This window comes from Balearica regulorum, chromosome 7 (assembly GCF_011004875.1).
Source record: "Balearica regulorum gibbericeps isolate bBalReg1 chromosome 7, bBalReg1.pri, whole genome shotgun sequence".
NCBI lineage: Eukaryota > Metazoa > Chordata > Aves > Gruiformes > Gruidae > Balearica > Balearica regulorum.
This window is the reverse complement of record NC_046190.1, coordinates 9,879,342-9,907,298: the sequence shown is the minus strand read 5'-3', so window position 1 is coordinate 9,907,298 and position 27,957 is coordinate 9,879,342. Positions and strand designations below refer to the sequence as shown.

The 27,957-nt window shown below is 37.0% G+C and overlaps 1 protein-coding gene across 3 annotated transcripts in view; it reads right to left on the bottom strand.

Annotated features, from left to right (window-relative positions):
• The window catches only part of NRAP (nebulin related anchoring protein), a 51,836-nt gene extending 28,133 nt beyond the window's left edge, over positions 1 to 23,703 (bottom strand). For 2 of the 3 annotated variants that reach the window (XM_075757859.1, XM_075757860.1), the window contains exons 1-20: positions 23,384 to 23,703; positions 23,023 to 23,117; positions 22,234 to 22,321; positions 19,110 to 19,214; positions 18,460 to 18,564; positions 17,684 to 17,791; positions 16,736 to 16,840; positions 16,043 to 16,150; positions 15,094 to 15,198; positions 12,621 to 12,725; positions 10,611 to 10,727; positions 8,734 to 8,838; positions 7,683 to 7,790; positions 6,878 to 6,982; positions 4,737 to 4,835; positions 4,121 to 4,225; positions 2,414 to 2,521; positions 1,488 to 1,589; positions 874 to 1,071; positions 546 to 650 (exon numbers count right to left, since the gene is read on the bottom strand). In XM_075757859.1, the coding sequence (XP_075613974.1) occupies positions 546 to 650; positions 874 to 1,071; positions 1,488 to 1,589; positions 2,414 to 2,521; positions 4,121 to 4,225; positions 4,737 to 4,835; positions 6,878 to 6,982; positions 7,683 to 7,790; positions 8,734 to 8,838; positions 10,611 to 10,727; positions 12,621 to 12,725; positions 15,094 to 15,198; positions 16,043 to 16,150; positions 16,736 to 16,840; positions 17,684 to 17,791; positions 18,460 to 18,564; positions 19,110 to 19,214; positions 22,234 to 22,321; positions 23,023 to 23,117; positions 23,384 to 23,455 (2,148 nt within the window). In that variant the 5' untranslated portion in view covers positions 23,456 to 23,703. Of the gene's footprint in view, positions 1 to 545; positions 651 to 873; positions 1,072 to 1,487; positions 1,590 to 2,413; positions 2,522 to 4,120; positions 4,226 to 4,736; positions 4,836 to 6,877; positions 6,983 to 7,682; positions 7,791 to 8,733; positions 8,839 to 10,610; positions 10,728 to 12,620; positions 12,726 to 15,093; positions 15,199 to 16,042; positions 16,151 to 16,735; positions 16,841 to 17,683; positions 17,792 to 18,459; positions 18,565 to 19,109; positions 19,215 to 19,735; positions 19,800 to 22,233; positions 22,322 to 23,022; positions 23,118 to 23,383 lie in introns of all 3 variants that reach the window. The other variant, XM_075757861.1, reaches the window with a different exon arrangement.
• Between the last annotated feature and the right edge of the window lie 4,254 nt (positions 23,704 to 27,957).

Genomic DNA, 27,957 nt, shown 5'->3' with positions numbered 1-27,957 from the left:
CTGGCACTAGTGAGACAACTCAACCATAGCTAAGCAGCTGAGGAAGTGTACTTCCATAAGGTTAATGGCAGTGTGAAACCTTGAATTAATCAAGGGAAAGAACAAGCTGAAAATGCCAGTAAAGTCACAGCCCTTATTTGCCAAAGAGAAAGGAAATTTCCAGACATGGCTAAAAAAATATCTAATTTTTCAGCACTGTTCCTTAAAACTCTATGTACTTCATGTAGCATGTACCATAGGAATTTCTGATTCCTTTAAATGCTACTCTGCAAAATGGGCAGGTGAATGAAAAGAGGTGGAAGCACAATTATATGGACTTCTTCACAAACTTGACAGAAATCAATAATCATATAATGGGAACACATATTTTTAACCTCTAATCCAGGATTTCCTAACTGTATAATGCCTAGACAATGTCCATCGGTTCCTCCACTTCTCAGACTGTCTGCATTAGGAATTCTTTACCTATTCCACATAACGTAGTGGAATAAATGTGCATAAGCCTTTGAACAAACAACAGACAGAAGTCTAAGAACTTTGCTTACCTCACTGACCAAATCTCCCGCCTTTTTGGCTTGTTGTATATTAAGACTTCCTTCTGTGATACACCCAGCTCCTTTCATCCACATCAGATCTGCCCTATATCGAAGCTGTAGAGGAAAATGACATGTGTTGGCATGGGGAACACAGGTACAATGTTTGCATGTGAACGTATGTGCACTTTCCAGTTTCAAAGACACTTTGAAGACATTTTAAAAAGTCATAGTGCAAATCAAACAATGTGCATATGAGAGAAGAAATAATGTCAAACTGAAAAACTCTACAAACACTCATACTGCTTGTAACAGTTGAGCTGAGTATGTATCATCTTACATCACTCTGAAGACCATAGGCCTTCTTTGCCCATTTGGTCTTCATATCTTCTGGAACCACCGTGTATTCATGGAGTCTCTTTCTATAGTCTAGGTCACTAGCAAGCGCCTGGGCCTTCTTAGCATGTCTCAGGTTTAACATATCCATAGGCAGATGGAAATGGGTCTTACTCTCCTCAAAATCTTTTTTGTAGGCAATCTAGAAATAGAAGGAAATGAAAATAAGTTTTCTGTATCAGTGTATTGCAAAGCAAAAACAATCTTAAATCTCCATGTAATAAAGAAGAGACATCTTCTTTATTACAGAACATCTTACTTTTAAACATAATTTTATCTGCTTGAAAGTTTCATGTAGAAGTGTCTATATTGGGGTTTTAATAGGACATTATTTTTCTGCCCCAAAATAAGGACACCATCAACCCAAAACTCTCTCTGAGAACAAAATTACTGTGCAATTATTGCAGATTAACAGACTGAGGAAGGAAGCTAATTTTTGTTAAGCACTTCCAAGATTTTCTTCTAGTGAAAGCGGTAACAGTGGTAGATTGCATATTGTTGCTGAAAGATTAATAATTATGAAAAACACCTTTTGAGTAAGAGAAATAAATAATTTACCTCACTATTCATCTTGGCCACCTGCAGAGAGTGCAAAAGTCTTGAATCTTTGCTTCCAATTGCTTTTCCTTTTGTTTTTTCATATTCTTCTTTATATTTAATCTGTGAAAAAATAGTTTAAGTGAAAGAACATTTTCAGTTACCCAAGAGATAAGCAATATGTTTTCCACTGGTGATTTGGATGGTCAAAATTTACAGGGGCTTAGTCTGATTCTCACTTTGTCACTTCAGATTTCCCAATTTTCTCAGAAATTCCCAAAGGTGCAAGGTTGGTTTCACGTATTTTGTCTTTAACCTCATTCTTTAAGGCTCATTGCTCTGAGGTGGATATACTTATAAACTTAGAGCCTTCTGATTAGCTAAATTATCTGGTTCTTAAAGTAAAAGATAAGAAATCAGTCATATAAAAACTAAGCAAGGAATTCAAGATTTGATTTTTTAATGAGGCAGGATTTCTGAATCACTGAACACTTTCCAGCTGCAGGAAAAGTTTCTTCCTTTTTTGCCTCTCCACAGGTTAAGAATCATGAAATAAGTTGTTTAAAAACAGTTTGTTTGGAATTTTTTTAATATACATGTGTTTATGTTAAAGAGGCAGACTAAAGAAATAAGCATTCTCTTAGCAATGAATGATGATAGCATTTTTTAGGCTATAAACAATTCAAACCACTGAATTTTACTATGGGAGGATTGAGCCATTGTTATTTTGCAAATTTTGCTTCCTTCTGTACACTTATATCTAAAAAAATAATATTCAGAAAGTGAAATTTCATAGCAGAGTCTGAGAAAGCTTCCAACTGTTCATCAGCCATTAAGAAAGATGAACAGCCAAATGTAGGACTTAAAAATCCGATGAAGTGAGCTAAGCTTTATTTCCCTGTGCTATAGCAACTTGAATAATTCCTAAGTAATTAAATATAACATACATCACTGGCAAGATCCCTTGAAGCTTTGGCAGCAAGTAAAGGCAAAGAATCAAGTTTCATTTCAAAGCCTTGGCCCTTACTCTTCTCCCAGCCTTCTTTGTACTTAATCTGAGAAAGAAAAGACAGCAACATGTCACTAACACATAAACACACAAGATCTTCAAATTAACATGAAAATGACTAAGAGCAAAACAGTATAAATATGCTCAGTCCACAAACTGGAACCTCCTTAAGTCACAGTTCATTATCATTTTGAGCTAATTAATTGGCCAAGATCAAGTCAAGAATTTTATTCTTGGAGTTTACAGGCACTTTAAATCCCAGAACATGCAGCAATAGCTCTCAATTTTAAACATGGCGGGGAGGGAAGGTTTTTCTAAAGTGCCTGTGGTTATGTCTACATATGCAAATACTGTGGATCAATAGGAGCTGATCTGTAAGGAGGAACAGCTGGGGCTCAGAATCAGATGTTTCACTACTCATTTCAGGATTTTTCTTTTCCTCCCGCCGCCAAACTAGAGCTAGTCAGGTCCTATGCACTGAATGCCTATCTGTAGCTGCAGTCCTTTATGTGAGCTGCTGGAGAGCACCTTTCAGTTTGGCTTCATTCGAAAGGAATCCAGCTCATGTGCTCTCAGACTACCACACAAAATGAAGCAAAGCTCCGTGAAGCAATCCCTACGATCAGATTTGCTTCAAAAGCACACTCATGAGCCACACCATATCACAAACTTAGATGAAATGCATGAGAATCACATGCTTAACTTCTGAAAGTTAATGGAAATTAAAGTACTAATTGTTTAAGCTATTTTTCAAGGTTCCACTTCAAATGCCATTAAAGCAGGATCAAGTATGCCTTCATGCTATGTATGCACCTAATGAAGTATCCAGGAAGCTCTGATTTCTGGATTTGGCTTTTCGTATGGTTATTTTTCACTAGTATCCAATGATAAGCATGCATCCCAACACATTATAGCCACAAGGTGTATTGCTCCACAACACTCCACCAATGCAACCCAAATAAAACTTAGGGGAAGAACACAAGGTACAAATGTGCCAGGAAAAATTTGCAGTAATGCCAACTCAAAACCATGAACAATTATGAAACTGGGTCAAAAATAACAGTCAGACCGGTAATAAGTCGAGTTTTTTTCTGGTTTTGCATTTATTTGTCCTGTTGGGCTTTATTCCCTCCAAAACTACCTACAACAATGGAGGTCTCAAAAACACTTTAAAAATTAAATAAAACTTGAACTTTTCCTGCAAGTGCTTGATTTTAATACCTAAGTCTCTAGGTAAATCACTACATATTGTCATAAATTATGAATGGCAGCAACAGTGGGCTTGATCCAAGTTCACTGAAGTCACTGTGTTCCTTTCCATTGACTTCAGTGGGCTTTGAGTTATTAGAACTGTGCAAATGTTGATTCTTTATAGGAATACCACCTCAGAAGCAGTTAATTTTGTGAAGTGAACACTGATTTACTAGACAAATGAAAGTTATCTGAAAAGGCCTTGGAAAAAAAAGTCTAGCAGTTTCACTGTACTTGAGATTGTATCCCTATCTATTCTGGTTACTGTATCTAATGCTGTTGAGTAAAGACCGATGATAAACGCTAAATGCTTCTAGAAACAGTGCCATCATCTTTACATTCATTTCCATTAACAGCATCATGAATACCAATATTTCCGCATTGCTTGGCTTACCTCACTGTATAACTCAGCATTGGCTTTTGCCTTGACTAACTGAGGTACGTCCTGAGGTAGAGTGTAATTTGTTTTTGTCTTCTCATACTGGGCTCTGTAGTTCAACTGCCAGATATTGAAAAAGTCAACAACAAACTCAGTTATTTTTAACTCACTAAAAATATGACGTTATACTGATTGACTGCTGTTGAATTTCAGTCTATTAATGTCATACGTTATAGAGACGCTCATGGCTGACATAAATAGGAGGGCAATAAGGAAATTATAACTTCTACCTAGGTACCAGGAAGTTGAATAATTATTCTATAAATAGAATAGTTACTGATTGTCTAAAAGTAGAAAATATCTGATTAAAAAAACATGCATTAATAAATACACAGAAGGTAAATCCCTAAAAAAGTGTGCTAATACAAATCTTAAAAATAAAGGAAAATATTAAATCTACTGGTATGCTTGCCAAATTTTTGGAAGTGATTTAATTCAATCTGTTTTCTTGTTTTGGTTGTAAATCTGCTGATGAACTATCAACAATAAGAACAGTTAAGTGCTACAAATGTTATGAAATAAAATTATCTCATAATTCTAATAAACAATGATGGCTAATGACAAAACTTACATCACTGAGCTGCTGCGCATTTATTTTGGCTTGAGCAATTTGTGGAGTGCTGGCAACAGAGCTGTACTTCAGCTTGTCTATGCTTTGCCTGTAGTTTACCTAATTTAAAATCAAATAGAAGATTTAATAAAGGAAGAAATGTTCAGACTGGAAAATGAGAGATTGTGTAGACAAAGTTTTGTTAGCTTATATTCTTGATAAATCATTACTTAAACCATAATAAATTGAGATGAGGTAAAACACCAGGATCTCTTGGATGAGATCTGAGTTAAGGCTCTGAAAATTTCCTAGTCTGAGGTCACAGTTTTTATTCCACTTTGAAAATGAACTTCACCCCTTCCCCTCAAAAGCATAAATTCTTAAAAAGATGCAGGTTTAGCTGGTCCCCAAAGCATTCCTCTCAAAATGATATCCTTAACCATCACTCAGAATATTTTTATCTTTATCAGAGTATGTCTATAAAGGAATATTGTAACTGCCTGTCAAGAGTTCTGCCCACTATAACGCTGTGCAGAGTAAATGAACTCTCTTACACTTTGTCTTTACTGAATTTTCATTTAATAATTAATCACAGAATTTCCCTGGCAAGAGTTTTGTGTGGATGATAGGAGAAGAAAAATAGATATTTATGGTACAAAAGAAGACATTTTAGTGTCACCAATTCATAGGATTGTAGCCCACTAAATTCCTAATGCATTAACATGGTAGCAGGAATAATAAGCTATAAAATAAGTATCTTAAATCCTCAAATTATGCAAGATAAAAAATCATGGAGAAGCTTTCTTTCAAACCTGTTGCTGCCAAAGGACTCAGTGCCACACAGCAGGACACAATTATTATTCTCTGTAGGCCGTAATTAATATTCACTGTAGTTAATCACCACTTCGCAAACATTGCAAATCATATTGCTTAAAACTAGTTTAAGAACATTTTTTCCAGTAAAGTGGAGGATATTTCTAGAGACTGAGTTACTGAAACATTTTAATGTGAACCTTCTTATCTCAGGTATCCTTGCATAAACTTTGTTCTTTCTGTGATAATGACCAAATCTGGGAAAAACGGCTTGAATTATCTCACAGGTCCAAAGTGATCAAGGTACTTAAAGCAGTTCATCTACTTCTTTACAGAGAGAATTTTACTTCCACAAAAAGGGATTTCTTTTTAACTGAAACTGTATTTATTGCTTCTTGTGATTGCTTAGTGTGCGAGAGAGTTGTATTCTGAAAGAGTTCACAGTAAGCATGTTGGTTATCAGTGAGCAGATGAGCCCTGGGACTGTTCAAACTACTAAATGATGGTCATGACTAGTGCAACTGAGTCTCTGTGGCCAATTGATTTATGTGCTCCAAAACCGAATGCTGACTATGAATTGTAGAGCCACAGGTAGTGCTGAAATGTTTAGAGTGAGTAGAACTAATTTGTACATTTTGGACATGAATTCATGTTTACTTCGAACTCATTAAGAATACAATTGCCTCACAAACTAAGCAATAAGGTAGTGAACTACTTTTTAAAAGCTTTTCCAAAGACAAAGCTGAAATTTCTGCTCAAGAGGCAATAGTGCATCTTACAGTTGAGGTATATCAAGTACTTCCTCAAAAACGTCAGGGTTCTTAGTTCTACCTCTTCATGCTACCTTTTTTTTCTTGGAAGAGGTATTTAGGCCCAGATAAATCTCATATAATGTTAATGGCCTCTCTAAGGCATCTTGCCCCTGGTTTCTTGCCATTTCAAAGGAAAGACAGGTTATATATATCCTAGGTAGTCAGAAATGCCTTGCAGAGGTGCTGCTCTCTTCCTGTCAATTTTATAATTAATGCTTGGTGACTGTGCTCCTAACTAAGGCACAGGTTAAGTTCCCAATGGTAGATGAGATCAATCAATGCTTAATGCTTGTAAGAAGTTGAAGTATGGTATCCTCTACAGTCTGATGTCTTCCATTTATCTGTAGAGCACATATAACCACAGCAGTACACAAATTTTCTGGACTCCCTGCACTTTTTTGCTTTAACTTTGTTATCACTAGCTGTTTGCTCCCATGATTAAATCATCATTTGACACATGCAATCTATCACAATCTCTCCTATAGAGAGATGATGAGCCATACAAGTCATAGAAAAAAAACCCATAAAATTATTTACATCTTTCAAAGGGACCAACTTCCTCGTTGTCTGATACGAAGGAGTAAGAGTAGCTGGGTAATTGTAGTCAACACCGTCATGTTTGTAATCAGATTTATAGGCTATCTGAAACACAGGGAGAACAAAAAAAAAATCAGTCTGTTTTTTTTCAAGCTGTCATTTGTTTGAATAATTATCAGTCAAGAGGAAAGGAGAAACAATAATATTAATATTAAATGCAGGAAACAAAGTAAGTTCAATGTCATGAGTGACAAAGAAAATGAAATTATTTGCATAGTTTAGCCACTAATTGATTCTTTTTCAGCTCCTCAATTAATCCAATGCCAACAGTGGGAGCATTAACTTAACTTCCACCTATGACACATCTCTTTTATCTTTCTGCTTAGTTCTCAAGCTTCTTACAGATTTGTAAATAATGTACTTGAAGGAATGGTATGTAACAAAATAGCTTCTTGACTAACCCAGTAAATTAAATTGGAATCCAGAAATCTTCATTAAAGACTATTTTTTCAGCAAAGGTCTGACCCTGGGGGTGGTGGCAAGCAACCTTCAGCATCCTACTGATGTCAAAGAAAACTGAAGGAGCACAGTATGTTGCCAGATCACTGAATTTGCTTATTTTAACTTCTTCCACACAGTGAGCTATAAATCAGTACAAAAGGATTTCCAGAATTTCCCCTCTTCTCAACATATCTACCCTTCAGATCCCCAGTACAATACGATCTAGTTTTCTATCAACTTAATTCCGGAAAAATTCAAAGACAAGAAAGCAACAATCATAAAAGTGTGATTAAAAAAGACTTACATTGCTTGCCAAGCCACCAACTTTCATGGCATGTAGCATTCGCTTGTCCATGCCGATACCTACATAATGACCTTTCATCTGGTTCTGGTAGGTTTCTTTGTATTTAACCTGTTAAAAAAAGGCAAAAGTACACTGAGAAAATATATTTAGTTTTTCTATGAGTTTCCATGTGTTACAGCAGTGAGACAAATTATTACAGCTGTGGTCTAGTGTTGCACCACTACAGAAACTCATGAGTCCACAACAACCTTGGTACTTTAAAAAATAAAACCTAAAACCCTCTGTGAGTTTCCTATTTTAAAAGATGTCATTTACATATTCTTCAGATCACCTGGATGCCACATAAAGGAGATACCTCTGCATTCTATTGCTGCACATTGTTTCATCAGAAATAAATATTAGAACAAAGTTGCAGGGAAACATTAGTTGTACATTAACAAATGAACACATAACCATCTACCAAAACCAGTGTGTTTTGGTGCAGCTTTCAGCAAGGCCAGAGCAGGGAATTCGACAACAATATAAATTAACCACTCTACCATCTCATCTGTATGGCAAAAGATTTACTCCTCCCGGATTTCAGAGAATGATAGCAGGCAGTATAAAGCAAAATTATACTTCAGCATCATGAGATACAAGCAGTATCATTATTAATATTGATTACCTCCACACAGTAAACATGTTCCTCTCTGGCATTAACTCTGGTAAAGTATCTTCTGCCTACCTTTTCAGTCAGGAAATGGACATACGTAATGAAATAAGAAATAATTATGGTAGACAGCAGTAACAACTGCCAGCTACTTGTATAGATTAGCAGTCCATTGTAAGTAACCTGTCTTCCATATATCATAATAGTTCTTTTCATAATCCTATATTAAATGAACCCCACTGATCCTAAGAACAGACTAGGATAGGTGCCGTACAGCCATGGGTTAAAATCAGTTATAATCGAATTCCCAGTGCACACTTATCTGAAACACGCACACAGATGACTTGCAATTCCAGCAGCTACCAGGTTAAGCAAGCCACACATGAGGCACTGAAAACTTACATCACTGGTGAATTTTGAGATCTTGCTCATATTCTTGAATTGTGGAGTATCACAGTAGTTCATGCTGTAGCCTCTGTTGTTTCCGAGATCCTTCTTATACTCCACCTTAGTGACAAAAACGCACAAGGGAAAGTTATGGTAAAACCTTAACCTGCTCTGTCAAGTTCCTCCACACACTTTTTATTAGCCAGACCCACTGCTCAGAGATTGTGATACATGGCTTTCATCAGATGGCATATGATAAAAATTAACATGAAGATGATTTTCATATACTCAGTTCTCGCTTTATAGACAAAAGAACTGCAATCAATTTCATCCATTTGGACCTCGGCAAAGTGTATGAGACAGTGCCACGGGGAAAATTATTAACAAACAAGGATTTATGAAGGAATTTTAAGGTGAGTGTGGAGCAAACAAAAGCAGAAAAAGCAATGGCTGTTTTACAACAGGAAGGTTTGAACAGGAGGAAGTTTACCAGCAGAATTCTTCAAAGTTTAAATTCAGAATTGGTTTAATATTTTCATTAAGTACCTTTGCTCTGAAGTAGGAATGTTGAGGGTGATATTAAAAGGGCTAATAGAAATAGGACTAAATTCAGCAATGTAGAGGTTAATATACATAGAGAGTAGTCATAAAAATTTCAGCTATAAGTGCTCATCACCTGGAAAGGCTAAGAAAGAGAAAACTGTTCATATGTAGGCTGACCACAGAAAGATGGCGAGATGCCAAAGTAACACAGCCATGAAAAAGGCAAAAGCAGTCCAAGGCACGAGCAAGAGACTTTTTAGCAGGAAGCGTGTATGCTATGTACCAGGTTCCAGCAAGACCTCATCAAGAACTTATGTACTCTTACAGTCATTCCTGTTTAAGGAACATGCACTCAGCCTGTAACAGCTGCAGTGAAAGACTGTGAGAGATGAGAATTTGGCTTGCTTAGTCTAGGAAAACAGAAAGAAGAAAATTATATCCGTTTGTAAGCATCTCAGAAAGGTAATCATGCAGGGAAAAGAACTTTTTAAACTAAAGGGTGATGTTGGCACAAAACACAATAGTAATAAAGTGGACAGGAATAAATGTAAGCTAGAAATTAGAAGAGGAGTATATGATACTGTGCCGAAACAGCAGGAGCCAGGAATCATTGGCCCAGGAGGCCCCTTCCAGTCCTACTTCCAGGGGTTTTTCATTATTGAAGGTTTTATACTTTGACATCTCAAGAGTATAAGTTTTTAAACTGCCATGGGGAAGCTCTAGAAACTCACATTTATTAATAGCTTTATAGCTGATATGACATTATAAATAAATTAATAATTCAGAATCTACTGAGAATTCCCTAGCAATCTTCCCTTGCCAAGCAGAAGAAGAATGCATTATCAGTAACTCTCAGTCTTTCACATGATGGAAGAAAACAGAAACCTGTATTAACAGAACTGTACAAATTTTGGCTCTGTTGGTGTTATTTTTTAACTATCAGTAGAACTTTCTTTGAAACACACTAAGGTACACACCCAAGTCATCCTAAAGCATTTATGATTATAACTGCACAGCACATTAGCAGCACAATTCAGGTTTGGGGAGGTTTTTTAGATTTCTATTTTTCATGTGGCCATAATTAGAATTTCTCTTCTGGGGTTAATTTACCATACTTTCATACATATTATTTCCCATACTTTCATACAGATCATTGGAAGTGCTTGATAACAGCACCTGAAGATCTGTTCTTGCACCTTTCTCTCCAGTTACTGTGCTACACACAGACAATTTTTGCTACATTTGGGGTAATAAGAACAACAGCTTTTTATATTTGTAGTCCTTATCCATCAGACAAATGTTTGTATGAGCTGCTCTCAACTTGTTAACAGATCGATTCAACCCCTTACCTCACTGACAAGCTTGTTAACACTTTGGGCTTGTTTAAGGACTAAGTTGTCTTCAGCCTTCAGGGAGTGAAAGTGAGCTGCACCTTTCATCTTGGAAAGATCTTTCTTGTATTTTATCTGAAAAGAAGTAGGGAAAATTATAAAATAGATGTCTATCTTTTCACCATTGCTATTTAGACTGGCTTCATGAGTCGGGATAAGATTTTTCCTATTTTTGCTTTGATAAGCAAATAGAACTTGCTCAGTTGAAACATCGCAGGTTGTTGCTTCCTGAAATAAACCACATATAAAATCACAGCCCTAACAATCCCTGTCAAGCCACCTGATTAGACAGTATTTTTTTAAAATCCATTTTTAGATAGATTGAACAGCATTGGTTGTTGTTTATAGCTTGAACAGATAACTAGCAGATTCCTGGCTAGTGACTGGTTGGAGCTTGTGTTCTCTTCTATTACTGAAGTTAATTCTCAGTACTTTAATTTTAGACTTCGAGTCAGAAAATTACAGATAGTCATCAAGTGCTCTGTGAACTTTTCCTTTTGTAGAAACCAGCTTTTTAGAAAAGCTCTATCTTTGTGAACTTATGTTTTTAAGGGAATTACATTTCTCTACCAAATGAAGATTGAAATAAGGGATCTGTTAATTTAATTTAGACATCAGGTTATTGACTTAAATTGGGCTCAGATGGGGGAAGAGAGATAATACTTATATTGGCTTTTTGCCAAACTTGGTCCAGCAAAAACCCTGTTTGGAATATATTTCAATATTTCTTGCATACAAAGGAGATGCTTATGTTCTTCATCTTATGTTACTGCTTCAAAAATTAGATTCATAATGTACAAAATAACAAATTATTTTAAATGTGCTGAAGTGCAAAATGTTTGGGTTTTTTATTTTCCAAGTCTGCACAGTTTCTCAGGCTTTAAAGATATGAAGCAGCTTGATAAGTACTCTAGTGTGCAAATGTTACTGCCATGAACCAACCCTTCTCCTCACTCCAGGTATTACAAATTAATAAGGAAACTACTGACCATTAGTATTTTGAAAACCTATGAAACTGCCATCTTTATCTGGAAAGGTTAAATATTTCATGTTTAAAAAGGGGATCACTGAGTTTGTCATCAAAATAGGGATTGGTCACAGAAGGTTTCAGGTTTTTTATATCCTCTCAGTCATAAGCTCACGTAACAGAAAATGACTGATCTTTTCACTCTAGTTTACCACTAGTGTCTAGTCCAGGCTAGGACAAGCTGAAAGAGTCAACTATTAGCTCCCTAGAAAACAGACTGAGCCCACCAGCTCAGATAGTTCTATGTGGGACAGGTGTCCACGCTACAAAGGCTGTCACTTGCAGGAACCCTTCACAGCAGCCACAGGGTAGGGACCTACAGACTGACCCATTTATTGTCACTACTAGAAATGGTCTCCTCAAATAGGACTGCAGCTCTTTAATCAGTGGGCTGCATGCCAGAATCACACATCACCACCTTTTTTGCCGATTCTTTAGCTTACCACCCAAAACTAAAAATCCCCAGCCTAGAAATAAGTTCAGGCTTGTGAAGTGACAGTGTTGTACTCCGTGGTTTCTTTTCCTCCATATGACTTGCTTTGTGCTAGAGGCATGATACATCAAAATATCAAAACCAGTTCAGCTCATTCATCCTCCATTTATTCACTACTGGGAATACCACAGTAGTCCACAGGATGATTAAGGCAGTTGAAGGTTTCATTAATAATACAGGTGCAGATTTGCCAGGAGGGTTAACCTAACAGTAGGGATCCCCATTAGTTGCTACATCCATCTCCTCCCTCATGCAAGTTGGAGCTGTGTCCCTTTCTATTAATGGATGTTATTAATCCCCTGAGCCATCCAGTTCCCAGCAATGCGGTCAAATGTCATTGTTGTTTACTTCTCAAGTGTAATTTTAGCATTCTCCTCCCAGGCACTGCTCTGACAAACTGCTAGTTTTAATTGTTTATGAATTGTATTGACTCAGGTTTCATACTTACATCACTTGCCAATTCATTTGCTTTCTTGGCATTTTGATAAGCTGGAGTGATCATAGCAGGAAAGCTTCCTTTCCCTCTGCGTTCTTCATACTCATCCATATAATCCTGAAGAAAATTCAGTGTGTTTACTCGTCATACATGAGCGGGTGGGGCCATGGGTGATTTCACAAAGCCCTATAGTCCTTGTTAGTAGGAAAGTTCATTGCTTCATTTTATCATTTTTTTATGAAAAAGAGAATAAAATTACCAACTCTAAGAATAAAATCACCCATTAACTGTGCCTGTAAAAATTACTTGTGTTGCATTGCAAGTGGAATTGAGGTAGCAATTAGCTGCGGTCAAGATAGCATTCAAGTATGCAATGATATACATCCCTCTAATCTCACCTCAGTTTTTACAAAAATTATATCTGCTAGCCCCTCTCTTTGTCAATATATGTTTCCCTGGAAAACTATAAAAATATCTAATGGTTTGTGTAGCCAGGAGATTTGCTTTAACTTTCCAAGTCTAGCCTTCCTCTGTGACATGACAGAAGTCTTTTGATCTTCCCATGGCCATTTCTCACATCATAACTGACCAAAAATAATATTTCTCTAGTACAATGATATATTTTGAGGAGGGATTCACTAATGAAGCAGAAATATCTTGATATTAAAGTGGTAAACTCCTTAAGGAACAAAATCACAAAATTTCATTTGCTTGATTTAAAAAAATAATTGTTGTGGAATTAATACTCTGAAATCTATCTACAGATAAGCTTATGTGTAAATGTTTGGCAATTTGAAAAGCCTTTTGATAATTTAATAACAAAATACTGGAGCTTTTTTTAAAATGGTAATACACAGTGACGATGTCAAAGCTTTGTATGGCAAGATCTGGGGAGAATATGCTAAGTATACAAACAAGTAAGATACAGTGTAATGTGTTTTCTCTGTAATATTTTACAAATTCTTTGTTGCAAAGAGCCAGTTGTTTAAGTAAAAAAAAAAAAGTGTGGCAGGTCAAGAATTTTCCAGATAATTAATTTTTGCCACTTCTAAGATTTTTAAACATGAACAAACCAGGTGTTCAGCACATAGGAATTTTACAGTAAGATTCTTTAAATTGTCTCATTATCTATTTATCTGTATGATGCACCATCATGATCTCAACAGTTAGAAATCTAATCCCTTTACCCATGTTAAGTCACACTTCACTCAGAAAGATCCATTAATATCAGTGGCTGTATTTTATTTGAATAAAATATCAGAATCCAATCTATGAAGATTAAAACTCAAATTAAATTTGAAGTCTGTGACTGAAGTTTCAAAGATACTTTCAAAGAAAAGAAAAAAATTAATTCTAAAGATAGCAGCATTCCAACACTTGAAAATGCAATTAGCACTTTTTCAAACTCATTTTATTTGTTTATTCTTACTAAAACTTGTAGTAATTCAAAAGACAGAAACTAATTGAAGCCTTCAATGCCACATATTCTAAACTCATATTCTTCAAGGATAGTTTGCTTTTTGCACATTACAAGATGTAGGTTTGGACAGAAATGAAGAAATGTAAAACTCCCAAATGTCTTAGGACAATATATTCCCTGTTCCTTCATTTCTCCAAAGTATATGGGTCTCATGAGGAGCTAGGACAAAAAACCTAAGACTAACATACAGTTTTGTTTATACAAAACCACTATTCAATTCCTTTCAAATTCCCTTTAGCTGTATTCAGTTCTATTTAGCTGTACTATTTCCCTGACTTAATTGAAATAAAACTTTGGATGCATTTTGGGAGACCACAAAATTATTGCATTCCCTTAAAAATTAAATAAAAGCAAAATGAATGCCACCGACTAAAACATAGCTAAAGCTTATTTGGATCCACAAATGCAGAACTACAACTTGTCAAGCTTACAATACCACTTTTGTAGAAGAGCTGAAATCTAAGAAATTGTGTACGATCTTCAGTTCCACTTGCACATATTTAGAGCTGCAAAGCTTCTAAAATTTCTAAAAATACTGGCAGGGAAAAGATGCTTAAATATCTACTAACTTTCTACTATTTCACAGCCCTTTCACTTTTTCTCCTAACCGAATTTACATTTTCTTTCTTATGGAATGGGAAAGTTTCCACAAGTAAACACATTTCAGTGTGATACGTAACACCACCACAATAGAAATGTATAGTGCATACATGCACACAGATAAAATCTGCCAAGGTAAGGCTTACCTTTTGGAATGATTCTACCATAAGGATCATGCAGTGACATTGCATGCACCCTGAAGTCTCATCTTGTAAGTGCCAGGGACAAATATATTATACACATTCAGAGCATGGTGCTGTTGCACACCATCTTTTCCTTTGAGACCTTGCTTTCTCATACAGGAAAGCAAAGTGAAAATAGATCTCAGTGCAGTTTCTAAAGTCTTGAGCAATCAGCCATAGTATTGATCAACATCAGCATGGGTATCTCTCAGATGTTGCATACCTGGCCATATTGATCTACATTTTCTCTTGCAAAAGTAACATCTGTTCCAGCTGTATGGCTGGCTTTTCCCTTGATCTCTTTTTCATAACTTTGATGATACTTTACCTAACAGGAAAAAAGAAAAGGAAAAGAATCATCTGGATGAGTTTAGTCCGGTACATAGATGCTGCATAATAAATACTAATCAACAACATGCACATGTTGACAATAAAAGATTGTCAGAATTCCCATTGTCATCAATCTACAGAAGTCAAATATTGCACTTGAAGATATAAAAACAAAAATAGTGGTGTACTTTTTAACAATGCACTAGAAACATGGGGCTTGCCAGTTCAACCCAGACCATTAGTTCAGTGTGTTCAGTACCCCCTGCTTGTCAGTGGCTAATCCCTGGTGCTCCAACAGGTTAAAAATATAGAACTGATTGCAATGTAAATTCATGGTTACTACAGAGCACTTTTTTTTATCACAGGGTCATCTGAACACCATTAATAAATGGGCTTGTTTCTGAAAGATGCTGATATCCCAAATGATCAAGGGAATTTTAGACAATGAACCTTCAAGTTTAGACCAAGATTTACACTACCTTTGCTGAAGTCAAAATAATGCCTATAGCCTGATGGTGCCCTTTAATCACCATGTGTGTTTGCTGACATAAATGAAAGGTTTTCCACAGATCAAAGGCAAACAAAAACATTTAAATGTTTTAAAGTCAGTTGCTTTTGCCTTAAAAATTACAGATCTCTTCTTATTTTCCTCAATGACTCTTAATAATGTTTTAAATTCACTTCCATTGGGTTAGCACAATGTTATCTTCTCCAATAAAAAGAGCTTTCCTTTCAGTCTCCAATGACAAAACACAATTAACTGTACATTTTGAAGCAATACTGATGTCCTGTTACAGTGTCTTATAAAGAAAAAAAAAAAGTGACTTTGCTTTGACACTTACATCACTGGCTAATTCATTCGCTCTCTTGGCTATTTCATAAGCTGGAGTGATCATAGCAGGAAAGCTGCCTTTCCCTTTCCGTTCTTCAAAGTCTTCTGTGTATTTCAACTGTAAAAATCCAAGACAGTTCATGAGCAATTAGATCAAATGTATCTTGATTGCACACATAATCAATTCTTAAAGTTGCAAAGTCAGGCATTGAACGGCTGTCATCTGCCAAAAGGAAGATGAGCCATGAAGTCTGAATTTTTGCAATGTAGTCTTCAACTACATGATCCCGTATCTTCCGCAGGACCTCTGTGTCTCATTCAGTGTATATGATGGATCTCAGTTGTTTAAAGAAAATACTGAAGTTGCCTGCAAGATGCCTGCTCTATTTATGTTAGAGTCAGGCAGCTTCCTTCTTTACCTTGCATGGCACCCAGATGCCATGCCACTAGTTCTCCACCTTCAGTTCTGACAGCTAGTCCCTAAAATGGCCTAGAACCGAATATGGTCTTTAGAACTGGAAGTATTAAATACTTAATGGTAAAATGTATCAAGAATATTTTAAGGCAATACACATTTCAAGAGTCTGCCTTTCAAATATTAATTTTTTACTTTTCTTTATGTTCATATTTTTAAGTGATTTATAAGTGTCCTAAGAGCCACTTGCAGAGTCAAAAACAGCCCAACCTATTTTGTTTCACTTACATCACTTGAAAGCTGTCCTCCAACCTTTGCATGAAGTATATCTGGAGTGTCTACAACAGAGGTGAACTTTGAAACTCTCTCTTCATGTCCCCGCTTGTATTCTACCTGAGGGACGAAACATATAAAATACATATTACAAACAATAAGCAGCAGATATGCATTTTCTATCAGAAGACTGCAAGAGAAAATGAGCAACAGCAGTCATGACACTCCCTACTGTACGGTCAAGCTATCAGTATATTTAAGGCCCAATTTCCTTAAAGTGAATGCCAGAAGCAGACAGAAATGGAACCAGATAATCAAATTTTCAAATTATACTAGATTTATGTGAGCCATACATTTGATTAAAACATTATGAGAATAGTCATTAATGGCCCAAAACACTAAGACCACACTGCAATGACAATGCAGACAGTGTTTGCAGAAAACAATGCAATACTTTAAAATAATTTCTACCGAATTTATTTTTACTTGATCTTTTTTTGTTGAATTATTATTTTTTACAAATAAGCAATTTTCTGTGTGCATAATTAAATTAAATATCACAGTGTTTTTATTCCATATTATGGTATTTAACTTCAAATAATAATGCAAGCAAAAAACATCAGATGTAAATAAATAGATTAATAAAGCCATAAAGAGAAAATAAAGGTAATGAATTAAATAAACATTTTAGTGTGATTCACGATCTCTTTCAGGTTGTGATAAATTACAGCAAAAGTGGCTACATATTTCAGAAAATATCTACCTTGCCATTTATGATTGTCTTCCCAAGCCAAGTAGTTTGTTAACTCTGTTTCCTGCATCATGATAAAGGTTTCTAATTTTGTGGAACTAAGAGTACAACAAATATCCATCACAGAACCTACAGTCTAAAGCAAATGGCCTAAACCCAGGAGTCTCCAAATTCAGAAATCTAACATAAAATTAAAAAAAAACGTGACTTACGTTACTGCTTAGTTGGGTGGCTCTCTTAGCGACCTGATAACCTGGAGTGATCATAGCGGGAAAGCTGCCTTTGCCTCTCCGTGGCTCGTATTCTTCTGTATATTGAAACTAGAAAATGAACATTTTTTGTTCTGTTGTTACAGAAGAACCCATTGTAGTTTAATGTGATTTCTTTTTTAATGCTTACTTCCTAAAGGTATGTATCACTTTATTTAAAAGTAAAAAAAAATTAAAGAAATTACACCTTATAAGTTTGTTAGGTAGAAATATTTCCTACATACAACAGAAAACATTCCTCATTCATATCAGTTATCCACTCTTAATTGACTATGTTGACTGAGTCACTAACCCATTGTATGGGCACAGACAATCAGTCATAATTCAGGAGTGATTTTCATCACTCATGGAAATACAGTCAATGAAAGGTCTGCTCTGGAAAATAAGACACGTTTTCCATCATGACTTCTGCTCTACTGAGGGAAACACCAGTGCCTGCTAGATCAGGATATAATAAAGTTCACCTCAGATATCTTTGGTCAGTATTTGACGTGCTTCTCAATTACATAAATATATAAATGTATGATTTTCAGGATGGGCAATAGCATTGTACTGTGACTTCAATCACTTACATGGTTAAATATTGTTATTGACAGAAGCAAACATGTCAGTCTCTCCTTTGGTAACATCTCACCAAAGGTTGGCTTTGATGCACTGCTAAGTGTTTAGAATACGATAGCCCATGAAAATAAAGCTATTCCAAACACCAGCCCACTTACATCACTCAGAGTCTTCTGTGCCTGTGTTATCCTCACCATCTCAGGATCTGGGATGGTTCCCGAGTACCATGATTTTCCCTCCTGATAGGCAGCATAGTAAGCATTCTACAAAACAAAAATTAAATAACTACAAATATTCACCTGTGTTTTAATACACAAACAGCTGAACTGACAGAAAAAAAGGAAACACACACACTGCTGTGGAAGTGAAATTTACCCTCTGCAGCCGTACAGCACAAGGCCTACACTGCACATACCTTCAGAATACCAGGACAGAGCTTGTACAACAAGAACTGACATCAAGATGTCAGGATCTAGGATCCTGGACTCAGACTCAAATTATTCCCCCTGGGAATCTGACCGCTTGTGAAGCTTCAGTGTCAGTAGAAAGAAGACACATTGAGTATGGCTGTACGTGCAGCAGTCCAAACAGCTAACTGTATAGATACACTCTTCCTTCCTCATCATCTGATTCTTGCACCCTAAGCTATAATCAAGCTATGCTGCCTTGAAAAATTTAGTGAAATGAGAAGCTACGGCTTTTTTAGCATTGTAATGCTGTCAGTAAAACCCCAACAATCAGGACTGCAAAGGCCAATCCTTGGTCTGCCGCAGTCTAGTGGCTTGGAGGCTTGAGGGATATTTCTTACCTGGGTGGCCAGCTGTTGGGCTTTATAGGCAGCTTCAATTTCTCTGGACCTTACATCCCATTGAAAGACTGATTTGATTTGTTCACCCTCTTCTCGATATTTTATCTGTAAAAAAATTAACTTGGTATTAGTAGTTTGTCAGTATAGACTAACGCACACCTCTCTCAGGAGAAGAAGAAGGGAGTCAAACAAGGTGAACACAGTCTCTTAGTCCACAGTGATATGGAGCCTGCATGAACTGCAGCAACAAAAGGAGACAAAACAACAAAAACAGTGCAATTCCCACCACTAACCCACTTCAGTGCCTGCTAGTTTTGGCTGCACCTTAAACCAGTCTAAAGGAAGGCTACTTTCAAAAACACCTCTGGCCCTACTAGGCGACCATTATTCTTGTCTATCACACAGACACTATCAGACAGACAGCCGTGGGGCAAATTAGACCAGGGAATTAGTATGTCGGTTTTTGCTGCATTAGCTTTCAGCTATGTCAGTTCCTCATCTGCCTCAGTGCAGAAATCATCAATACCAACACAAGAGGAACAATGTGACTGCACAGAACTAATTCTCTGGGTGGCAGCAACAACACAACTCAGTTTAAGATGATTTACTCTAGTCATCGTGTTTACCTGTGTCTGTGTGTTAGATCTCCAATTGCTATAGACCAGCCCAGTTTTCGGTGCCAACTTCACCCTGAAGACACATTTATATATGATAGGAATGCAGAAACCAATGGACTATGACAAACACACCTGATCTACAAAATCTCCACAGCCCACCTTCTGAGAGCTTGCAAAACTCCACCTTTTCCTCCTTCTCGCTCTTTAGAGCAACACCACTTACACCCTGCTTACGTACAAAAAGGCCACATAGCCCGTAGCTCTATGCCATGCAAAGACGAAAAACACCAAGATGACATAAGTACTTCCTCCACACTGCCCATTCTTGGCAAAGGATTTTTCATGGAAGAGAAGATTGCATTTAGCTCTAAGGTCAAAACTGTACTCTCTAATCCACACTCAGCGTCTGCCTAAGATTTCTGCTATTATTGGAGCTGTACATCTGTAAAGGAGTAGCATATTAGACCTGAAATCTGGAATGAAGTTCTGAAAGAATAATTTGGTCTTTAGATAATACTTTTGGGGGAACTAATCTGTGAGGATTGAAATCCCTAAGAAATTTTAAGCAGAACATATCAATGCAGCATTAGATGAAAGAACTATTACCTGGTGGACAATATTCTACTCTTCTATTTCCCTGCACAGTGTCCACAAAATATCATGACTGTGTAAATGTAAATGACTACTAGATTTAGTACATTTTCCTACTGTTAATCATGATAGCATACAGAAATCCAACTGCAATCACAGCTCTGTTATACAACTCACTCTACAGATGCAAAAATTCACAGTCCCTGTCCCAAAGAGTGCAAAATCTAAACTGACTGGACAGAAAAATCACTAAGCATGTGTATCATTATTCCCATTTTATAAATTAAGTACAGAAGCACTGAGAGATGAATGATTTGTCTGGTCACACAGAAATTCTGTGTAAAGAGAGTGAGCTGAATTTTTATCTCTGCATTTGAGTCGGTGACTCAACATAAGACTTATGTGAGAATTCATGTTAGGATTGAAGAAACGTTTTATTTTCTGCATAAGAAATAATCTTACTTTAAAAACCCCAACACACTACAGCATCAATTGAAACTTTTTCCCAAGTTAGCATTATTTTATACATCTATCAATGGAAAAGTTTTCCTGCACTCATAATTTCTACAGAAGTACTCCCTTTAAGTACTGCAGAATCAGCTTCTTTAGTACCCTTAGCAATTTTCTCTCTGGAGCAGAACCTCATTATGTGATTGAAAAGGACAGAAGGTGCTTTAGGTGTAAAAAACAAGGGAAAGTGATCTTTGAGCTATAATTTGTCTGGAGTGTATATTCACATGCACTGGAAGTATCAGAGTCTCATATCACTGCCTAAAACCAGAAATAGAACCTGCAGTAATCCCAAATTCATTCCTGACCAGATCTGTCACACATAGTTTAAAGTAAGTGCAATAGTCACTGCTGAAATAGTTACTGCCCATGATATTGCAAAAACTGATGCATAAGAATACTGTACACGCATGATAAAAGACACAGTGTCTGATAAATGTACATTATCTTATTGTACATGCTATTAATGTACATTAACTTTGTACAGCTAATACAGAACATCAGAATGAATTTAATATACTGTAAGAAATACAACTTCTTTTAATGATGGCTAATCACATTGAAACACACTGGTTTACAATATTACACATGGAAGTGAGATTGCTATCAGTTATTGGCTGTCTCTATGTTTCTCATTTCATTAAATTCTTAAAATGCAAGTTTGAAACAAACGTATGTGGAGGAAAACAATGCAAGGCAGAAAAGAATGGCATTTGAAAAGAAAGAAGACTTTGAGCACCCCTAGAGGTTTCCCGGGGCACGGCAGCCTCTTAGAGGATAGATGCAGTTAAAAGGGCTTGGAAAGCTAGTCCATCCTGAACGCTTTAGCAAAACATTTTCAGCAAAACCATGCAAAGCTCCCTGGACTTCATGTTTTCCCACAAAAGGAAATATCATTTCAGGTTTGTCAGAAATACTTGACAAAGTATTTATGAGAACTTTTGCCTACATCATACTGAGATAGAATTTACTTTTTGTTTTGTGCCCTTTAGTATCAGTTTCAGAAGAGATTATAAAGCAAGTAGGTCATTCTTGTTTCAAACGTCTGTGCAACCCCCTCTGATTTAGTTACTAAGTTTACATAGCTCTGGGCAGTATCTCCCACAGCTAATGTGAACAATGCTTCCATGTAGATTATCAGATATGGCAAGTGAGAAACTGCTATCCATTTTTCTTTCTGAAAGTAGAAGCAAATTCAGATATAACCTCTCCTTCTTATGAGTGAATGCATTTTAAAAATTATGATTAAAACCTGGGCTGAGATCTTACTGCTCTAAAAGAACACAGGAGGTTAAGTAAAGAATACATATCTACATTATGCAAAGAATACATTTCTAAACCAAGACATGAATATGATATCAAAATGTAAAACAAAGCTAAATACATTTGGGCCTCAAGCTTCTTACCTCACTTACCACTTCCGACAGTTTTTTTGCATTTATATTTATTGGTGTCTCAAATACACTTGTGAACGCATTGTTTTTTGGATTATGTCTAAAAAAAAGAAAACGTAGAAGGATATTAAGAATGTACCAGACAGCCCACCAGAAAGGTTCTTTTTGAGCGATCAAAAACACAATACCAGCCTCCACCCCTCTATACATAACTTTTCCCCCACTCACACACAGATCTCCGATTACATTCAAGTTATTACTATACGAAGTAGGTGCCTAGAGCAAAATTAATTTTAATGATCGTCATATCAATGCTGTGGTTCTAATAACAAAAGAGAATAATAGAATAAAAAACAACTGTCATCTCTCCTTTTTCTGCTGACAAATTTGACAGGAATTGATCATTATAAAATAAAAACTTCCTAGAACAAACCAACTCCAAAATCTGCATTTTATACATTTTCCTGATGATTAGCTCAACCTTGTTAACTCTTAACCGCTGATTTGGAAAGCACTGAATTTTATGGTTGGTTTATTTTCTTCCCTCAATACTGAAATGGAACTTAATTTGGTATCTTTTAACACACTGGACAAAATGAGGAAGATTTATATACAGTATCAAGAGTTTTCCATCATTTGTGAATCACATAAATCTAAAGATATGCTCAAAGGCACTAATGGTACATAATTTCACATCACACATGGGACCAGGCTGAGTCCAAATGGTGATCTTCTATCACATTAAAATGACTTGGCATTTTAAACCTTTGCTTTAAAAAAAAGAAAAGAAAACACACTTACGCTTGACAGTAAGGTTTTTTCTCATGGCTAACAAAGTTGTTTACTGTTAACATCATCTTGCATACTTCGCAATGAAAACAGGCTTTGTGCCATGTCTGAAAATACCACAAAACAGAAACCAAACAGACATGATTTGTATTTCATTATTATTCTGTTGAGTTTTAAATCCCAGTATTGATCTTTAACATTCATTTCATTAATTTGAAGAATTCTTCTTCAAATACATGCCTATTATTACATCATTTCAGTTCCGAATCCAGTTATGAATAAAGAATTTTTGGAACCAAGAAATTTGCACTGTGTTAAAAGTGCCAATCTATACATTTATTATAGTCCAAAATAATAAAGAAAGACAACTGACCTGATCTATACAGTTAATCTTCTCAGCAGGGTAAACCCCATAGCCACATCTAGCACACGGCTGCACATTCATCTTGAAATCCACAGAGTAAAAAATATATATAGGTTTATACAAAAGGTTCAAAGAGTATGAAAGTGACTTTTTGGCCTGTGCAAAGCACACTCTAGACACTCCAGTCAAGGCCTTTTGCTGTGGTCAATGGCTCCTATTAAAGCTCTGAACTGAAGTCTGTTGCTCCGTTTGCTGACCTTCTGTTTCAAAGTCAGCTGCAGGCTGGCTTTTAAAGCTGCCAGTTAGTAAGAGTGGTTATTTTGGCAACTGTGTCAGTGCGTAAGGGAGGGTAGCAATATCCATCTCTAAATAGAAGAATGAACTCACAGAAACGAATCATGTCCATGTGAATGTTAGAGTCAGATCATTTAGTATTTCAGTTTTGCTGCAAAGCCAGTTGTCATCAGCCCAGGATGAAAAGTATATACAGCAGCAGCAATTTGTCACAGTCTCTCCTCATCCTGATATACAATAAGTGACCTCATGGAGGACTACCCTGTGTTTAGGAACTGCCTCATATTCAAAGGAGGTCTCACCAGAGACACAGGCTGGAGATGAGTTTGGAGCTTCCTGGCCCTTCGTTGGATCTAGAAGAGGTACACAGCCATTGTTCCAGCCAAGTCATTCTTTTTTTCCCTTGGTGCCTGCTCAGTTTCACCTTGTATGCTATGGGCAGCAGAGCACAGCACACTCATTTCTCATGTATTTCTGTTTCATCAACCTGTCACTCCATCTCCAGGTGTAGGAGGACGCACAGTGAACAGGGCAGAGCCTCTTATCTCAGAGTTCTAAACGTGATGGGTACAAATCCAAACATCTATCTCCTACAGGAAAAACTTCAGAAAGGAAACATTTACTTTTGAATAGAATGAACAAAGCAGCTATTTAAAAGTGTTCACAAAGAGTAGGCTGGCATAGATCAGACTATAAAAATTCCTCAGCCAAATAATGATAAGGAATTATTATGCCTGATATTAGGATTCAAGCAAGTTATTAGGGTTGGTCTGTAAGTCTGCTCTGAACAAAAGAAGCTATTAAATTCTACTGGCTACAAGTGGTCAGGATTTGAGATTTACATCTCACCTAATCATAATACCTCCAGCTGCAGGGCTCCATAACCCTGGGACACAGCTAAGAGTTATCTCAATCCAAGTAAAAGTCTACTTAGTTATCCATGCATCTGCACTACTTCCTGTGCCTGCAGTGGTCCTGGGATATTGCTAATCACTTTCCTTTTCTGTAAATTACATACAATTCAATCAAAATTATTTTTGGCTAAACTTTCTGTGTATGCTTAGAGAGCCTCTTATTCAGCTCTCTATGGAGATACACAGTTCTGCTTAATTTATTATTACTACTTTTCCTGAATGCTGACAATGTACTGGCACAACGTACTGTCAGCAACTGGCGTGCTGAAAATAGAGTCTCTAATCTGAAGAGCAATGGGTATGGCACAAAGTCCTGAAAACACTTGAAGCCTTTCAAAGTAAGTAATTAATATCAGTATATAAACAGATGTACTTTAATTTAAAAAAAAAAATGTTCACAGAACATAACTTCTTGTATTAAAGTAACTGCTGAGTTAACTCACGTTATTCTTTGTGGGATCAGAAGCAATTTTATATTGACCAGGTTACATCACAATAATATTTACCATGCCCACACCTGTGAACCAAAATAATTTGGAAGTCTTCCAGTTCCCTTCTCACACAGCTTTTCATCTTGTCCCAGATTGCCATTCTGTTTATGCAAGTGACCTATATTGGGGTCACAGTGGCCAGGCTGTCCCCTCCTTATTTAGCACTGGGCACACTACCAGCTGCTGCCTCTTTGCGTTCATCTACTGCAAGAGTCACCATACTGTGTATTTTCTAGATAGTCCTAGTTGTCTTCATTCTATCTGAATCCATGCTAAGAGCCCTTGTCTCACACTTTGGCAAGAAAAAAGATGCATGACCTGCTCCTGTCCCAGCACAGACAATACATTGCTTAAGGCTCTCCTGAAAGGAGTTCTGGGAGGTGCTGAAAGCTGGACATCCCTGAACCACACAAAACCATAAAGACTTGGCAACTACAGAACAAATAATTCATCCAGGAGCCACTTGAACATCGAAGATCCGGACAGGACGCCAGCCAGGAGCATCAGCGTATACAGCCCATATGCAGTGTGCACCCAGAGAGCATGCTAGAGGTCCCTGAGAAGAATGAGACCATGTGTTTCTTCCAAGATGCCTGTCAGACAGCTAGAAGCCCTTTATTTCACAGATAAAACTTAAAGATGTACAAAGCCTGTTTCTTTCTTTTCACAGCAACACATATTATCGGCTTGGCTGGAAGTTGGCAAACACATTTTCCAAGTTCTCCTGCTTCTCCCAAGCTACAGCACGTTCAAGAAGAGAAGCGCGGTAAGCCACAATGTCCTATACAGCTGCTGTCTTTCCCAGCCACGCTACTTCCCTCACATCCATTGTGAGGGAATGCTGGAGTCTGTTGAAGATTTCCCCATTTCTCAGCACCTCAAAACTGTCATGTTGCATGGTCTGTTCTTCACCACCCTGGATTAAAACTAAGTTGCTAATAGAAAAGAGAGTTTATTGAAAAACAAGCATTGTATGGTCACATCGCAAAGTACGCACTGCATTTTGATCATGCAAGGAATTAAATCACAAAACCAGTGCAAGTTTGTTATCTTGACAAATCTTAGCAAGACATTTTCTCTTCAGTTAAAAGCTCATTGTGGCTTTTTTCCTCCTTTGGTAAGGCCCCATAAAGGCTCTTTGATATCAATGAAAATCTTAAAAGGCTTTACTTAACAGTAGAACCTTAATCAATGTGGTTTAAAGGTACTGCAGTTACGTGTAAAGTACAAGGACTCAGTACCTTGAAAGTGCAAATTAGTAGGAAGAAACATTGTTACCTCTCCAACCTCCTCAAATTCATTGAATTAACTGCATAGAAACCTTGGAGCATGTCTGCATCCTGAATCTGAATCTAAAAAGCATGCATTAGTTATACAAAGTAACCTCCTAACAGACATTCAAGTCAGGGCCGCCTTCTCTGTCACTCCTGAACAGCAGCTGTGCCCTTCCAGCCACAAGAATAGCAGGAAGCTAGACACCAGAAATTACGGCAACCCTATCATCCCTCTGTTTGCCAAAAAAAAAAAAAAGGTGCTGTTTCACTACACAATTTGGGGGTGTTATCCACTGTTAAGAGCTGCCTGTAAAAGTTCAAACACTAGCCCAGCCTCATCACAACCTTCTCTGAACCACGTGGTTAATTAGTTATCTGGTCTCAGGGCCTTTTGTCTCATATCACCTCCCCATGCTAATCAAATTTAGCATAGTAGCAAATCCAGCTTGCAAAAACATCAAAAGAAAGCTGGAAAAGATTTAGCAACACCAGGATCTCCCAAGACTTGAAGAAAAAAGTCTAAAGGATTGTCTTCCAAACTTGTACAGTAGCTTTTTACATTTTTGCTGTTTCAGAAACCAACCAACAACTGTTTACATTTCATGACTAAAAGGATCTGTGCTTACACTTTCCCTTTGTTGCCAGTGTCAGGAAAACTTGAGAGCATGGGTATTTTGCAAATGCTTCTAACAGAGCAAAGGAAAGCAAGAGAGGGAGTAGAGAGAAATGGAAAAAAGAACCAACAGGCTAAGAAGGCATCACTGTTACAGAGCAGAGAAAGAACTGGTGAGGATGTGCTACAATTTAAGCTGAACGCTTGAAGAAATGTGTGCAAAGCATGCACAGCACAGCCCATATGCATACAATGAGACCTCCAGTGGCCAAATATTCCCATTTATAATGTATAATAACCTAAAAATGACGAGGTTTAAAACTCGTAAAACATGGCATGTGCAACAGATCATCCCTGCCTGATTACAGAGAAATCCCACCAAAACACACACACCAAGTTGACTGAGATGCATTATTCTACCGAACAGCCCCCATATTCCCCACAGCGTATTAAAACCATTCATCCTTTCTTGCAAAACTCTATAAAAATTCTAACCACTGCTATTTAGGAGGGAACACCTCGCGAGTCACTGAAATCCTCCATCCTCAATGTATCCCCACACCCGCCTCCCAGGTCTCAGCAAAGCCCCATCCTTGTTTTCACAGATGTTGTGCAGAACACAGCACACAGTTATTATTCCAGACAGGTACTATTTAGTTGCCTCAAGCCTTCTAGTTTGTACCTGCCGTCTACCTTTCAATTTCCCAAAGGCACGCTCCATTGTCATCCTGCAGCTGCTTACATGGTAGTTAAACACTTATTTTCTGCAATGCAAATATCCAGTAAAAGGCTTCATTGTTAATGTTTTTAGGGAGTAGAGTGAGTCTCCTGGGGTAAGAAAAGGAATGCTGGTGCTATAGGTATCACACTGCTGGCTCTTCTCCCTGCCCAGTAATGCATACAGCCAGCTGTGCAATATTATACATGAGAAAATTTTTCCTTCCTGACCCTTCCCCAGGTAGCAATCACTCTATGCCCTGAAGCAAGATACTTCCTT